This window comes from Schistocerca piceifrons, chromosome 1 (genome assembly GCF_021461385.2).
Source record: "Schistocerca piceifrons isolate TAMUIC-IGC-003096 chromosome 1, iqSchPice1.1, whole genome shotgun sequence".
In the NCBI taxonomy this organism is placed as follows: Eukaryota; Metazoa; Arthropoda; class Insecta; order Orthoptera; family Acrididae; genus Schistocerca; species Schistocerca piceifrons.
This window is the reverse complement of record NC_060138.1, coordinates 698,734,940-698,752,718: the sequence shown is the minus strand read 5'-3', so window position 1 is coordinate 698,752,718 and position 17,779 is coordinate 698,734,940. Positions and strand designations below refer to the sequence as shown.

The following is a 17,779-nucleotide window of genomic DNA, read 5'->3' as shown; positions in this document are numbered from 1 at the left end:
CATTGTACTACAGCATAAATATTACATGTACAAATAATATATTTCAGTGAACCTTGCTAGCTGTAAGTGCTTTCTTATATTGGCAAAATACATGTAATGAAATAAAAGTTATACAAAAGATAAACAAATAGTGGGAAATTTACCATGCAATTAAAGAGTGAATGACTTACAGAATGCCGTAGTCGTTACATGACTAGGAGAATATAATTTATGCAGCAGGATGAATATGTCTTATTATTGTCCCTTTTTGTGTTTTGGTGCTGGGGTGTCTTGGAAATTCTTGAAGAAAAACGTTTGAATTGATACAGTTTATTCGTTAAAGATTTTTAAACTGATTTTACTTTTGAATCTAAGGTTCTAATTGCTCAGGGAAACCATCTGTGACATTTCCTAGCAATGTGTAGTACAGAAAGATTTTAATTGTTGTCATCAACCGATTGCTCAGGATGAGGAATATGTGCTGCAAAACTGGATTTATTTAAAATTATGAGTCGAAGGATTTCCTTGTGTTCTTTGTAGAGTGTTGTAAAACTTCTCCCTGTTTCTCAGCATCCTGTAACTCTTCTTCACTTTCACTGAGGATAGCAGGGTCATCAGCTAATCTTATCAAATTCTTCTGTATATTATTACTGTCAGCAATTTGAAGGCATGAGCTATGAAACCGATTGTGCTGAGGGAGAAACGGACAGTGGCTATGAGAAAGAGACGTAAAATTAATAAATACTGGAGGATAATAGTTGTGGTGGCATACGAAGAGCGAAGGACACAATGGCAGTGGGAGAGATAGAGAGGGACATAGTGGCAGCGGAACGTAGTTGACAGTGACAGAACAATGCAAGGAAAAGAGTGATGGAGACAGTGCCAACAGGAGAGGGATAAAGAGAAGGAAAAAGTGGAAGTGAGTGAGAGCCAGTGATAATGAAAGACAGACTCTAAGACAATGATAACGAGTAGGAGAGAGATAGTGACAGTGAGAAGGAACGAATAATACAGTAGCAGTATGAGAGAGCAAGAGGGAGACAGTGACAGTGAGAGATGACAGTAGCAGTAGGACAGATCGAAGGAGATTGTGGCTATGAGACGGGAGACACTGAGAGTCAGGGAGACACAAGGAGATTATGACAATGAGTTGGGCTAGATGAGTGACTGAGAATGGGCAACTGGGAGTGGATGGATATAAGCGACCTACAGCGATGGGCTAGAGCGTATGAGCGAGTGACAGGTGAGCTTGCTGGAGTGACAGCGAGCCGCACGTTGAAAAGAGCGCGAATTTGTTCGCGTGCCAAAATATTTGGGAAAATTTTTAAAGGTGTTGAGGAATGTAGAATGCGGCAAGTGGTACCACACATTTCAGGCAGACTTTTGAATAGGAGCACATGCACCTTTTTTGTGTTCCGATAGGAACATTTTTCCGCTGGTACCGGACGGTACCTGCTTCTAATAATGTGCACAATATTGGTATTGCTTTTGGAGCATCAGTAGAAAGCATTTCTGTCCCATTTTCGTGGTATGATTAGTGGTTTCCTGCATTCCCAGCTGCTGTTTTGCAGACCGCTTCATTTCGATACCAGCAGTGATAAGAACTAAGGACGCTCGTTAGTTATTACGCACGGTAAAGATCTCTTTAGTGTGTTTCTGAAATGGAGGCTATAGTAGAACCTTCAATGACAATTGAATACTGATCATATGAGTGTTCGGTGGAAGATCAGAAAAAAGGACTCGAAAGCGGTACTGAGCAGATTTGTGATCTGACGACATAGCCGGTGGAGTAGCGCCGCTGTTCGATGGGTGGCGCTCTCGAGTGCAATTCACCAGCTCACAAAACATTCAACCTCGATTTCTGCAAAACATCTGAGAAGCACGTTTTGCTGGAGCAACACTGATTACCTCTAAATATGTACTACAGTCACGCAAAAAAAGGGCCAATCCAGTCACCAAGAGAGTGTATGCTTCCCACGTCACAATAGTCCGTTCCCTGTCGTCACCTTTGTTGCGGTCTGCTAGGAGGAAGATACGCAGCAGATGTTCTGTCGTATCGTTCCCCTTCGCTGTCATACTGTCATCTTCCTCATGGGGATTCTACAACAAAAGATGTTATTTGACCGTCCCAGTGAGACTTTCTGACTGACGTTTCCTAGACGTTTAATCTTTGATGCACATTAGAATGCTGATCCCGTGTTCAACACTCATTTTATGTAGTTGTTCCTGATAAACTCTTTTCATTTCTTTTACTGTCAAAGCACCTGGAACGGTCATTCGTCCTTAGCAATCTCTTAGATGGTCTTGCAAAACGGACTCTGAATCTGAATCCATTTATTATTCCATTCCAAGGTGTCAGTGTAGTATGCCCTTCGACCATGTTTCTGGAGCCACTCTGCAGCAATTCTGGACGTATGGGGTGTCGCATTGTCCTGCTGGAACTGCCCAAGTCCGTCACAACGCACAATGGACATGAATGGATGCAGGTGATCAGACGGGATGCTTACGTACGTGTCACCTTTCAGAGTCGTATCTAGACGTATCAGTTGTCCCATATCACTCCAACTGCACACGCTCCACACCATTACAGTCTCCACCAGCTTCAATAGTCCCCTGCTGTCACGCAGGGTCCATGGATTCATGAAGCTGTCCCCATGCCCGTATACGTCCATCCGTTCAATACTATTTGAAACGACGTTCTTCCGACCAGGCACCATGTTTTCAATCATCAACAGTCCAACGGCGGTGTTGATGGGCCCAGGCGAGGCTTAAAACTTTGTGTCGTGCAGCCATCAATGGTGTACGAGTGGGCCTTCGGCTCCGAAAGCCCATATCGATGAGGTTTCGTTGTATGGTTCGCACGCTGACATTTGTTGACGGCCCAGCAATGAAATCTGCAGCAATTTGCGGAAGGATTGCACTTCTGTCACTTTGAACGAATCTCTTTAGTAGTCGTTGGACCCGTTCCTGCAGGATCTTTTTCCAGCCGCAGCGATGTCGGAGATCTGATGTTTTACCGGATTCCTTATATTCACGGCACTCTCGTGAAATGGTCGTACGGGAAAATCCCCACTTCATCGCTACCTCGGAGATGCTGTGTCCCATCGCTCGTGCGCTGACTTAAATACCACGTTCAAACTCACTTAAATCTTGATAAGCTGCCACTGTTGCAGCAGTAGCGGTCTAACAGTTGCGCCAGACACTTGTTGTCTTATACAGGCGTTGCCGACCGCAGTGCCGTATTCTGCCTGTTTACACATCTCTGTAGTTGAACACGCAAGCCTATACCAGTTTCTTTGTCGCTTCAGGGTATGAGAGAGTGGTTTGTGGACAATAGCGATTCTGAAATGGGCTGGCCTGCCCTGAGGTCCGACCTGAACCCAAAGGAATATCTTTGGGATGAGTCAGAATGTTGAGTTCGGTCCCGACCCCAGTGTTCAACGTCACTACTTTCTCTGGTTTCCGCTCTTAAGAAAGAATGCTTATTGAAACTAGATATTAGTTAATTATTGTGTCGGCGGATGTCAGCATCCCTGAAACGATTACATGCTGGCACGTACTTGAGATTTTCGTAACTGTCGCAGACTGTCTTATCATATAGCACCAAGTGCAGCGTTCACTTTACGAGTTAACACGCCATGTACGTCAGGATACTGAATGTGACAACACTATTCAGCTCACATCTCAAAATGTGATTATACCGTACGTAATTCCTCTCAAATGATTTCGTCGTCATCAGGTGATAAGATTCTAATCTCTCTTCCTCCCTTTTAAATATAACTGGGAAACGTTTATTTCAACTCTCTTATGGCGTAATTAATTATTGTTACGTGTTGGTTGCGGCATTCTGGCAATAATCGATGTTGAAATACAAGTTTCTGACCATTATAAAACGCTGCTGCAGTACGAGTGTGCTCAAAAATCACAAAATACTATCACTTCTTTCGTGTTGTTTCATAATCTGTTATAAGTCTCTATACATAAAAGGAAATGTCCTGACTGACCGATTAATTGACTGACTGACTCTAGCCAAAACCGCTAAGGATACAAACTTCAAATTTGGAGAGGGTGTTGATCTTGTGCTGTAGGCGCCGTTTGAGAAGGGGTTCTAGAAATTCTACGCCTGACGGGATGAAATAGGGGATGAAAGGTTTTTTTTTCAATATGTCGCTATTAACGCAATTTTGAGGCTACAACTACGAAAATTGTTATTTGGTTTCTAGGTCAGAAATAAAGAAATAAGTGTTTCAGCATTTTTGGGAATTTATCGCCTATAGAGGGAGATAATGGGTGAAAGTTTCTTAAAAAATAAGTCACTATTTAAGAGCTAATAAAGTATTTTTATAGTTACATCTATGAAAATTGGTATTTGATTTCTCGCTTCGAAATTAAAAAAAAATCGTGTTTCAAGGTTTTTGGAAATTCAACTCCTAAGAAGATAAAATAGAGCATGAAAGTTTTCAAGGAAATATTTCATTAATGTTTGAAACGAAATCTCTGAACATTTGTATTTGGCTTCTCGTTTGGAAATAAAAAAATACGTGTTTCAATGTTTTCTGGAAATTCAACCCCTAATGTAAAGAAATAGGGAATGATATTTTTAATGCAAATATTTACTTATATTTAAACATATTTAAAGCTAAATCTGTAAAAACTAGTATATATTTCTGAAGATATATGTGTTAGGGGTTAAAAATTTTATGGAAAAAATCACAAGAACTCAAAGGTCTCAGACTCCTGCTACCAGAATCGCTTTTTCATCAGAAGTGCATTCGGAAAAGACCATGTTTCTATGGCATGAAAAGTTTATATGAATTTGCAATATGTGAACAAATACGCGAGTTAGTAGTGGGCGCTAAGCTAGTGTTCCATAATTATCGCCGTTCTCTCCTGTATCTGTTACAATATCCTGCTGATCTAGTGTCCTTCCTCGTTTTCATCGAGCATAAAGTGCTACATTGGTACACATAGAAAAATGCCATGCATATACGGGTAACGCAAGCTTTCCTTGAGCTGATAATACACGTAAGTCGGGTTACATTAAATTAATAATACACATAAAATGCAACGGACGTTCATGGCGGCCGAATACGCAAATATTTTGGAATGTTAAAACAGTTTATGTATATTTGACACAGAAACTTTTAAATATATTACAATCAAATCTGGCAGTACAACGTGTATTATATAGCGCAGTTCAGCAGTCTGGGTGTGTATGTAGCTATAAACGCCAAACAAGCTTGACCGTCCGCTAGAAAACCAAACAAATCACGAACAATGCAACAATGCATAGTACGTAAGTCTAAAGCAAAGAAGTGATTGCCTTTTCATAAAATCGCACACCAATTTAGTTTCACACAGCGGCTTTGCAACGTATATGACTTGCACGTCATTGTGTTGTTTCCTGAACCAGGCACGCCGGCACGTGTATGAAAAGAGGCACAGGAAAAACTGCTCCGTTTGGGTGGTGTCAATAGAGCTTCTGTGACGTCCATGCCTAGACTACGGACGATTGCAAAAGATTTTTGAGAATCGAGTACAGACATCAGTGTGCCATGCGTACAGCTGAATTTTCTTGCACTTTCTCCTCTGCTGCTGTTGCTCGTAAGTAAGCTTCTCCTACTTTTCCTGTCGATGTTTTCCTACACTTCCCTGTGATATTTATATGACGGCAAATTCTTCTTGTGGGCGTCCTGACCCACTTGACCCAAGGAGCTTGTTAGGGCCTCGGACATCACTAGTTATACTTTTTTCTTTAGTATCCGGAATGGCTTTCTTCGCTCGTTGGCTTTTTTGTCTGAATTGTGTCCCCCTCTCTCAATCTGCCTCTCAAAATTAGATGTAACCATCAATTTGCTACTGATGTTGTAGATCCTTTTCTGCGAAAAGATGTCACTCAGTTCTGTACCTGAGAACTTCAGGAGGAAGATTACTGGATCGGTTGTTGTGAACACACCGGTGAGCTCTTAGTTGCATAACGGTCTCAGAAAGCTACCGGTACATCTGCGTTTGTTTCTGATCCTGCTCTGTCATGGTACTGTGTTACTGTGTGACCTGACTTTTTAGCGTTTCGAGATCCAGGTTCGCATCAATAGTCTACCGGCTCTAAACCTCTGTTACCCGCTGCACAAGAACGTAAAAATGTGCTTTCGATTTTTCTCATCATAACAGAAAGCTTTCAGCACTGCCGGCAGCAGTAATACTCTGGAGTGTGTAGGCTTACTATGAATTACACTGAAGAAGGTCAGTGTTTAGCGTCCCAGATGTCAAACCTGAGAAATATGCCTTTCGCGTGTATATGCTCTACCAACTGAGCTACCCAGAGTTCACAGAAGTTTCCCAGGAGAACTTATGTCAAGACTGGAAGGTAGGAGATGAGATCCTGGCAGAAGTAAAGCTGTGAGAACAGGTCGTGAGTCGTGCTTAGGTAACTCAGTAGAATGGTTGTCCACGAACGGAGGAAGTCCCGAGTTTGAGTCCCGGTTTGACACACAGTTTTAATATGCCACGCAGTTTCCCTTCGTACTATGTCTGTCTTCATTTATAAAAACGATAATCGGATCACTTTCTTACGCAATAACTATTTGGTGGACTGCTGTCTATTTACTATCAAACACTTCTGTGCCACTGTTGGTCAGATTGTGTACATGCTTAATATGTGATACAGTTTATCTTTTTATACTTATACGGTTGATCTGATTCTTTTAAAAACTCCCAAGTTCCTCATTTCCTCTTCAATATCAGCTTCAGTATAAGCTTCCAAGATCACCATGCCCTCTTCAGTATAAGCACACCGAACAAAAAATTGTCACCCTCAGGCAACATCACGCAGATAGCACGTGACATAGTGTGCAGCCTAGATAAAGGCTTCAGTGTGGTGAGCAAATGAACAGGGCTGTTATCTTGAAAGACAGGAGTGCCCACATTGCTCTTGTTATGAATATCTATAAGAAAGAGCGACACTTTTTCACCAGGAATATTAAATAATGATCCAGGTTCATGTTCACAGTAGCATGAATGAGTGGGCAGAATTCATGATACCTCAAACACCACTCAAAACATGATGGAACCTTCTCCGGCTTGAACCACACTCTCCACACACGGTGGGTTAAGCGCCCACAGTGTCGTCGGTCCACTTAATGCGTTGCGACATATGAAAAAAAAAAAAGCAAAATCGCAACTCATCGAACCATACCACCCACTGAAGTAGTGCAGCCTAGGGTGCTGCTGTGAGCATTGTTACAAAGAACACAACTCCAGCAATTCTTGTGGAGTTTGAAACCGACTGTCACTGACAAGGCATCATGCTGGTCTCCGGTCATTGCCGCTTATGGTCTTTTTGTGACCACTGTTCTTGCGCTGTGTTAGAAGACAAAGAATGATACATCATTCTTTGTGGACACACTGGACAGTTTGCGCGGATACAGCAGCAAACCTGACAACTTCATTAACAGTACATTAACGGGTACATCGAAACACAATAACTCCTCTGTTTCGTTCTGTAAATCAGGGTCAAACTTTACGCGGGCCACGGCTCGGCCTGTCTCAGCTTTGCTCGTTCCTTCGCGGAAGTAATCGGATCAGCGCGACGTTCCACTTAATACTGCTGTATGGCACTTTTCGGTCGGCACGACACTCTTCAGTTCGGCAGAATCGTAGTGTCAGCGCGGTTTTCCCTTCGCTGTTTGTTCGTTGTATAAAGTACGTTCACACGACCAACGAATGTTTGCACAAAAAGAGGTAGTGCAGTGACGTACCGTGACAAGCCTTTCAAAATGATAGGGAGTGACAGAAGGGTGAAAATTCTCAGTACCTATTATGCTGTCGCATAAGCGACGGATACCTTAAATTTACTATGAAACTATATTACGATACCATGCAGAAAGAATTTAAAGATTTAGTTGACAGTGAAAGATCGAAAACATTACAACGATCGACAAACTGGATCCATTGCTCAGTAAGTCAAGAAATACTTTGTGCTAAATTTGCAGCCATGTAGCACATGAAGAAATTGGTAGAGTGGACAGTGAAATTTATGAAATCGAACAAATTATTCCATTATTGCTAGTAACAGTAGATGGAACCGAAGAAAAGGTATGGAGGGTTTATATATTACTACAAAGCATGTTGGTTAAGACAAAGGGCTTTCCTGGGACGATTTTTCAATTTAAAACTCGCTATTGTTAAATTTATGACGGAAAAAAGAGTGCAGGGACGAAAACTAGAACATCCGGAATGGATCGCAGACATCGCATTTTAAGTGGCCTTGACTGCACGCTGTCCACAGTGAGACAATGAAAGTTGGGAAACAACTTCCTTCTGATTTACTGCGGATTAATTTCAAAATAAAATCGCGTTATAGAAGGGACACATTCCGAGAACACTGTCTAGTTCCCGAAGCTCATTGGCGTTAAAGGAAGCGCGAAGTTTGAAGAACTCATTGTGGCCTAGCAAAAATTATAAGGACAGTTCTATAAAGGTTTTGAAGACACTGTCAATCTTACATCTCTTCTCGAGAACGTTTGCCATTTCAGTTGAAAGCGCCCCTGTGGAAGTGCAGAGGCAACTGACTGACATCTAAGGTCATTCCCGTTTTAGTGACAAATCCTTTTACATATAAAACTGTCCGAGACATCCACATTGCTTTCCGTAGGTACATTTTGCAGATTTCCATAATGAGGTTGCAGAAATGCTACAATATTTCGATCGACGTATTTGTGTGAAAGACCTTTTTTGTAATTATGAAATTAAATAAGTCACAATTACGTGGCAACTTGAGTGCGAAAAATCTGTGAAATTGGCTGCGTCTCTCCGTATGCCGGCAGTTTGCACCAGATAAAAATTATATTATGTCTTCAACACGACAAAAACAATTAATGAAAATTTGTTTTGTCTCTGATCTACGTTGAACAGAAGAGAAAGAATGTCACGTAGTGTGTCGTCTCGTTAGCGCGCCGTAGGGGTATATTCCGCCTTGCATTTGGTCAAACAATTGAAACTAACTTTGATGAGAGTTCGTTTATACCGCTTGCGTCCAAGGTCCCGAATGATAAGTGAGAACAGTGTGTTAATTAATATCTTAATATGTCTTCAGTCCGAGTCAACAGCAAGAATAGACCGCATCACAGAAGAGAAATGAATAACTGTGTTTTGATGATGATGTGTGTGAAATCTTATGGGACTTAACTAACTGTGTTTTATCTGGTAACAATTTTTAACTGATATGAATTTTGTTTTGGCACTTTCATGTTTCTCAGACCAACCAGGCGGTCAAGAACGTTTCATAATCTACATGCGCGTGTTGACAACGCAACCTTGTAGCGTGCACGAACTGCATCAAAGTCACTTGAAATATCAGTAACATTTTAAGTATCAATACGCAAATATATTACCTTGTTTGATCGGACAATACCTCAGATCGCCCTTAAATTCTGTGTACGAACATTATTCCTGTCCATAACCCGACCCTGAGTAAAGTTTCGTTACACTATACTAGAGCAGGGGCTGAAAGTACAAATAGGACTGTATTTATGAGCAAATTAGCGCACTGCTATCAGGTGAGTACAAAAGGCACCGCTCTTATCATCTTGTTGTGTTGTACTTACCTGTGGGACGGAAAAGTATCTGTTCGGCGAGGTAAAATTTAAATCATACCCACTCGTAAACCAGTGGGCATAGTTTATGCTGGACCACATACATTCCCACAACGTCAACGAACCTTACGGTTATCAGCCACCACCCAGTTTGATTTTATCTATGACTTCCCAACAGGTACGATACTCGACAAGCTGGATAGTGTCATTTGGCACAGAATATCACAGGTGTCGGCTGGAAACAATTCAAATTTGAATGGATAATATAATGTACTCTTTCCTATGCTTTATTTCAGTACAAACACTTTTGAAAATATGCTGTTAGTAACATGTACCTTTTTAGCAATAGACGTTGCTTCTAAAGTATATTTCTGATACTATCAGAAAGATAGAATTACTAACACTTCATAATAACGTTATTAGGAAAGAATACTGTCGTACCGTCTGTATACTCTTGATTTCTTTGATGTCTAGGAATGTTGGATGGGTCTAGGTTTTGATGAAGCTTTTCTTCTATCAGATGATTTGCTGATTTATTTCACGAATTTTATTCTTATTACCATTCCAGAACTTAAAAACGAGAATTCTTTACATATTAAAACGAGCTTTCTCACCTTAATGTCAGTTCATAAAATCACATACCTAAACACTAGAAGAAATCTTCTCAAATACATGTTTCCAAAGAACTAAAAGAGACAAATAAAAAGCGCTTCTCGCATAACTTAGGTGGTAGATGTTGCCTCAGCAACCATCGTACAACGACTGCCGATTGTGGCGTGCAATTTGTTCTGTATCTTGGAACAATTCCTTCTAGGATGTTCGAGAAACGATAATGATTCAGATTACTGTATTTTAACATTTCCTGTTTCTTCAACAGCGACTAATTTAAGGGAAGCTATATTTTTTTACAAAAATGCAAGGATAAATTTAGAAGCATTGTTTGCATTAGATAAAATAAAAATAAGTTTTAAGATTTCGTAATATGCCACGAACTTAAGACATTGAATATTTGGCTTCTCCTGACGAGTAATTGTACGTATTAAGCTTGTTTCTGGTACATGATAACAATTATATTTTGAATGCATAACTAATTTTCCTGAACAAATATATCTGTTCATCAAGTGTCAATTATCTGAAATACGTGCTAATTTTCTTAGCGCTAGTTTAATTCACAGCAATGTGCAAAATAATTATTATGTTCTGCACCAACTTGAAAAGACGCGAAATTTTGTCAAATGCACTGATGAATAACGTAAAAGTTTGGAAAACATGAATCACGTAATTTGTGGCTAAAATTTAATTAAATTATTACTGAAAAAGAAGCTGGTACCGTAAATTTTTGTTATCTCTAGAAGTTTCCTTTAAATCTTGGTTCATTATAATACGCTACCCATGAGGAAGTACACAACATTTTAGAGAGAATCTTGAGAAGTTAGAAGTCTCTTCGCTACAGTTGCGTGCTACTGATGAGTATTCAGCAAGGCCGCCAATGCTTTGTTTATTATATTCAGGATCACAGTCTTTTAAATTTGCGTCATAAGATCTAAGAATTTGATCAGCAATCTTTTTTAAGGTTATAGTGTCAACTTTTGTACTTTCACCAGATGTTACAACACTTTCACAGTAATGTTTCTCATGCTTTCTTTCCACGTGGCTTCTACCAAATGCTTTTCGGTCAATTCCTTTCAACATACTACTTTACCATTTGGGCATCCAAAGCTTAGATACACAGGGGATATATTTTTAGAAATTTAAAAAAGTATTAAAATCTTGTAAAAAAACCTTTGATAGCCGCATCATAATTCCTTTACTCCATGATCGTACACGACCGGTTTCGCTATGATTTAGTGACTCCCTCAAGTGTATACATCTATGAAAAATATAATGGGAATTAGGAAGTACAGTAATGGTAAATTAGTTACGTGAGTATTTGTTCACCTATCTATCAAGTTTAATTTTCTTAGTTTTTGCCATTATTATTCTTTCTAAGTGTTATTATATTTTTCGTATATGCATAAATCTGAGGATGTGATTAAATCATAGCGAAATCGGTCGTGAATGATACTATAATAAAGGAATTATTAACAGCTAATGCTGCTACCAGAAGTTTTTTTGGAAGATTTTAATTTAGGAAACATTTCAAAATATTTTCACTTTCTTGCAGGTACTCTGCCATTTCTCAGATGAGATCCACAACAAGTAATAGCATATATATATAATTTGTTCCTCGTCACTAGATTCAAGGAAAGTACATGTCTTTAGTAAAACTGCTTCATGTTCTTCATTGACTGGTCGTCCTTGTTTCTGTCTCTTTGATAACTGTTCGATATGTGCATATTATTGAGGAAAATGTTTACAACTACGAATGTTTGCACAACATGTGCAGTCGGCAGCACGGAGATCTCACAGAAAATATTCTTGACGTACTTTATCATATAAGACCATTCATCGCAGCGTTTCTCACAGTATTTTTAATGGTTTCATTAAATACGTACCTTCGTAGTAACTTGATCTCATTTCGGTTTGTATTGTGAAGAAAAATCCACAACAGATCCACAAAACAAGCAGTCAGTTGAGACCAAAAAATCTTTCAGCTAAACGGACACTTCGATTGCTGCTTCAGCTAAACGGACACTTTGATTGCGATTGTTGTTTTTTCCATATATCAAAGCTGTTCTTATGAGTGCGTGATTTTCGGCGTGACACGCAATCTGTTTCCAGCGCTTGTGAAGACATCGCTTCGACAGAAATTGCTGGCCACGTGTGTACCATCAGCACACTTCTGCGCTAGAAAATGACTGCCTCTTTAACCATTTTCCATTTTTTTTTTTTTTGCTAATACAATAAATTGTCTAGCAGTAGCCATTTTTAGCAAACTTTACCTGAAGGAAGGGAATGTTCCTCAAAATAACGCGTAAGATAACATTTAACAATAGAACAATTTTGAAAAATTGCTGTCATTTTGAACATGACTTTTAGGTGCTTTTCCAGGATACGATTTTGTCTGATTTTTGATATGTTAAAAGGTAATGTTTGTTGAATTAAATATTACTTTAATCGCCAATGAAGTAAATTCGCCCAGGTCAGATCATAATTTGGCCAGGCTAACAGAGAGGCGGTGTGCGTGTGTTGCAGCGGTGGCGGAGGCGCCGATGCCGCGCTTCGTGGAGCCCATCCCCAACGCGACGGTGGCGCTCGGCCGCGACATCTCGCTGCCCTGCGTCGTCGACAACCTGGGCGACTACAAGGTAGGCCGGGCCGGCATTCGGCCGAAATGTTAAAATAACAGTGTCACTCAACTCCACCTGTCAAGCAAATGGTTCGTTTCCCACTGGACATCATTCAATTTTGAATAGGGTTGGACTGACGGAGAAAGAAGCAAGTTTTCACCAATCACTTCTATTTTAAATACCAATGAGAACTATTCAGTTTTATTACAATGCTTTTATTCTTCTTGTTAAAATTTTATAATTTTAAATGCATAAATTCCAAGTGCCTTGTCACTGCAATAGACAGAATCAGAGTTCCATCTCGTGGCCTACTGAGCACAGATATTTCCACGCAGTCAGGGTCTTTTGTGGACAACAAATGCGATTTCATGAATCTGAGGAGGCAAATTACCTGCGGCTCCATATTACCATCATAAATATTCAAGGTCATAATTATTTGAAAGTGATTAGAGCACTGCCCATCAGGGGTACTTTCCTGCGACGGAGGTCACTTAAGGAAGAGGAATGTAAAATTATCGCTGTATTTACCTTCGCCAAAGGCGTGCGTATGTGTGACGTTATTTATTTCTATATCATTAACTGTACTAAATTAGCATTGATCAGTAGCAACAATATAGGAGCCCCTCATTCCTGTTCTCGACAAGGTCCCAGAGGAAGTCAACCAGCACTGCATTCCTTTTTCAAGTATAATAAAGTGTCGAGCGTTCGTGCTGCGAAAGGCTGTGACGTGTGAATGCGCAGTGGAGTGTTTTGGCATTAGTTATTGCTGTGTCCGCTGTCTGACACGGTACATAGCGATAGAGGGTGCCACACATCTGGATAGTGCCCAGAGTGGCGCCACGTAGTTACGACAACGTGATATGTATTCGCAGTTGCGAATAATAATAACAATTGTCTGTATACTGCAGTGACGACAAGAAAAATTTGTGCTGGACCTCGACTCGAACCCGAATTTTCCGCTTACACGAACGAATATATTTCATGCGTATAATAACGGCTGTAGTAGCATTAGTGCCTGTTCATCTGGACATTCACGCATGTCCGTAGGAATACAGCACCGTATTTCTGAACAACACAGGCATTCCAATATCGTAGTTACCATCAGTCGCCTCAGAAAAGGCGCACGTAACAGGAACCACATTATGCTTCCACCACACGACTTACAAATAGTCGATCCATCTACCAATAGTTATGAGCCACAGAAACCGCTGAAATCAAGGACTACTTCCCTCATTCGCCAAATAGTTCGCAGAAGACCATTCTTCCTCTGAAGTTGAGTACTTATCTGTCTACCCATTACTTTAATAAATGATCATTTGTTACCCACTGCGTTGCCAACAGTTTTTTGTGTTCCAATCTAACGTTTCCCTGTGACCAGACAGTTGCGGTCCTCACATGCGTCATCTTAATGCAGCAACTGTTGTCTGTGGCAGGAGGTTCGCTTCCCGTTACCATACTGTCGGTGGCCAAACTAATCTGGTGAAGACAGTTACAAATATGCATGAAATTAAAGGAAAAGCCAAGATGAGGCCGGTGCCAGTACAGAGCCATCGCGATTCCAATAGCTCCAAGGCAACTTTCTGGCGTGATATTTCGCATCTGATGCGCCGACCATAAGTCTCATACGTCCTGCCTCTGTGAGGAATCAAGGACAGGCGTGGCTTTTAACCAAGGACTTTGGTCTAGAGTTTACTAATTGTAAATTGTACACCATTGCCTCTCGTTTCTTTGCCATCAAAGCACTAATGACGAAACTTTCTGGAGCCATCAGGATACGAATGCTGTACTCACGGGTCGAGCGCCAGGTCCCTTGGGTGTATCACTCCTGTCAATTGCGGAGACGGGTTTTTCGGATATTAATGCTAATTAACATTATTGTTATACACATTCAGAAGAATGTTGAAACAACAGATAAAAAGAAAAGTTTTCTCAGCCAGCAAATTAAACTGGTGTCGTTTGTAGAATATTTCTGTAATTATATATGGACCCGCCCGGTTAGCCGTGCGGTCTAACGCATGGCTTTCCAGATTGGGAAGGAGCGCCTGGTCCCTGGCACCAATCCGCCCGGCGGACTTGTGTCGAGGTATGGTGAGCCGGTCAGTCTGTGGATGGTCTTTGGGCGGTTTTCCATCTGCTTGGCGAATGCGGGCTGGTTCCCCTTATTCCGCCTCAGCTACATTATGTCGGCGATTGCTGAGCAAACAAGTTCTCCACGTACGAGTACACCACCATTACTCTAACACTCGTCCCGTGTGAAACGTTCCATGGGGGGCGAGGGGAGGGGGGGGGGCACTGGGTGGTTCGGTGTGGGGCGGTGGAGGGGTGAAGTGGACTGCGGTAGTCGTCGTGGGGTTGTGGGCCACTGCGGCTGCGGCGAGGACGGAGCCTCTCCGTCGTTTCTAGGCCTCCAGTTAACATACAACACAATACAATACAACTATATGTAGATATGACACTATTAAGGGTGCATCAATAGCTTTGCGAATGGATTGCCGATTTCATCTTACCCTAATAATAAAAATAGCATGCGGTAGATGTTTCTCGCTGTGTATGTAATGCGCATTTTATGGATCTGCTGGCCGTTGAGTCAGGATGGACACAACTGCAAAGGTATCCAAATTCTTCAAGAACTACTCCAAACAAAGGCATTATTTTTTATTCTTGTAATTTCCTCCAGAAATATTAGCAAAAAATGTATCAGAGTACGATGCATTTCTGTAAATCGGCTAATATCAGACGTTGATAACACTTAGATATTTAGGACTATCCCATACATGTGGTGAAAGCGGACATAATCACAGAAGTAGACAAAGAAAAGAAAATTAATCCGCTGGCCAAAAGAGTATTAAATTTGCCGAAGAGAAACTCGCCTGGCCTCTCTGAAGATGTCCACGTAGAGAGTGGTATCGTAATCATATTGCAGCAAAAACGATCACAAGTATAAGAGTAGTAGTTTAAAGTATCACCCCAAAAAAGTCAACATAAGTAATTAATTTTTTTAATTCTTCCCAAGTGTATGTCCACAGTCCATACATGCACGTGTCACAGTACGGTAGCTCGTCGCTAGAGGAGTAAAAAAAAAATAAAAGGTGCAGTTCATTTATAACGTGGAGCATCCGTTTTTGGCAGCAGCGCAAATATTGCTGCTGTGTCTGGCCAATCCTGACGACTAAAGAAGACACCCCGATTTGACCCACACAGCTGCAAGAGTTATAATGCAACTTAACTTCGGTTTCTGAGAGGAGTTCTGTACATTTAAAAAATAATTACTTATTCATTTTTCCTATGGCAATACGTATACAAAGGTTATAAAACTACTACATGTCAACATTTAAGCACAGCTGTCTAGCGTAAAATAACACAAATAACAATAGATATACATGAATATCAAGGTCTTTTATATATTTTATAACATCACTCATAGCTATGAGGAAATCTTCGAAAGGACCCTTGCAGGCACATGCGGGACATGAGCAACTGTCTGTCGCTCCGCACCACAGTCACACGATGGTGGTGAAGATTTGCCCCCACTTGTAGAGAGCGTCTGCACATCGTCCATGGCCCGTTCGGATGCTGTTCAAGATAGTCCAAATTCCCCGGGGCTGGTCGAGTCCACAGTGTTTCTTCTGGACGCAAGGCAGCTTCAGGCATTGTAGGCAACAGTTTTATTACCAGCAGCGTTTCCATTCATCGATGTTATTGAATTCAGTTACCACGGTAATCCTGACTGTGATGAAAGATGTCTTGATCTTAGTCTTTTTCGCTTCGCAGGGAATACGTCGTCCATTACTGGAAGGTCGGTGTTATTAGCAACCTTCTCGTATCTTTAGTCTAGTATCAGGAAGTGGAATGTGGCTCAGTATAGGTAGTCAGTATGTGGGAGTAGGTCGTATTGAGCCACTAACAGTGCGCATGGCGTCGTTAAGTTGTACGTGTGTCTTTTTTACATGTGAACTATTAAGCCAGGCAGGCGCATTGTAGTCTTCTATTGAGTATACTAAACCAAATGCTGGTACCCAAGGAGTGTCTCCTGACAATCCCCATCGAGAGCCGCAGAGTTTATGAAGAATGTTGTATCTGGTTTTGAACTTAGCAGATGTTCGTGTCAAGTGATCCTTAAAAGGAAGTGTCGTATCCAACATGATCCCAAGGTATTTTGGGTGCATTTTATAATGAAGTTTGTCTCTTTCAAAATAGACATCGAGGGCTCTGTGTGCAAAGCTGTTGGACAGATGAAAACATGAAACTTCTGTTTTACTTGAGTTTCGTTGTAGCGTCCATTTGCGGAAATAGTGGCTTAAGATACATAGATCAGAATTTCGGATTTCTTCAGTTCTTTCACAAGTCTTGTGTTGGGTAGCTATCGCCTAGTCGTCTGCAAAGCCAAACTTTCTGGACTGTGTTGGAGGGATATCAGATATATATAAATTAAACAGCAGAGGAGCAAGGACGGATCCCTGTGGTAAACCATTATTCAATACTTTTGGGCAGCTAGTGTCTTTTTCTGTAGTTAAAGTAAATATCCTCCCAGTGAACATGTTGTAAGTTAGTTTTGATGTCCGTTTCCATGGGACAGGTTGTAATAATTTATAAAGCAGTCCATGCCTCCAAACTGTCATATGCTGCACTTAGAGTGACGAAAGCAACTCATGTTTTCTGCCTCGTTTGGTATCCTGCTTCAGCAAACTTTGTTAAAGATAAGACTTGATCAGCGCAGCTCCGTTCTGGACGGAATCCAGTTTGCTCAAGAGGAAGGTTGTGGGAGTTGTAGGAAACGTATTCAGTTTATTGTGTTTCATTTGGACAGAGATGCATATCAATGAGGTATGTTTAACCAGTATGATGGCAACACCCCACCCCCCCCCCCCTCCCTGAACCACGAACTAATGCCCATAAAAAAAACAAATCACCGCCGGCTCCCTGAAACTATTCTGGAAAGATGACTAGGGCCACATTACTATTTGATTTAAAGGTTGA

At 41.0% G+C, this 17,779-nt stretch overlaps 1 protein-coding gene across 1 annotated transcript in view; it reads left to right on the top strand.

The window, feature by feature from the left end:
- The first annotated feature begins 12,588 nt into the window (after window positions 1-12,588).
- LOC124768767 (lachesin-like) overlaps window positions 12,589-17,779 on the top strand; it is a 270,681-nt gene continuing 265,490 nt past the window's right edge. The window contains exons 1-2 of the mRNA XM_047249158.1: window positions 12,589-12,598; window positions 12,708-12,820. Of these exons, the coding sequence (XP_047105114.1) occupies window positions 12,589-12,598; window positions 12,708-12,820 (123 nt within the window). The remainder of the gene's footprint in view (window positions 12,599-12,707; window positions 12,821-17,779) is intronic.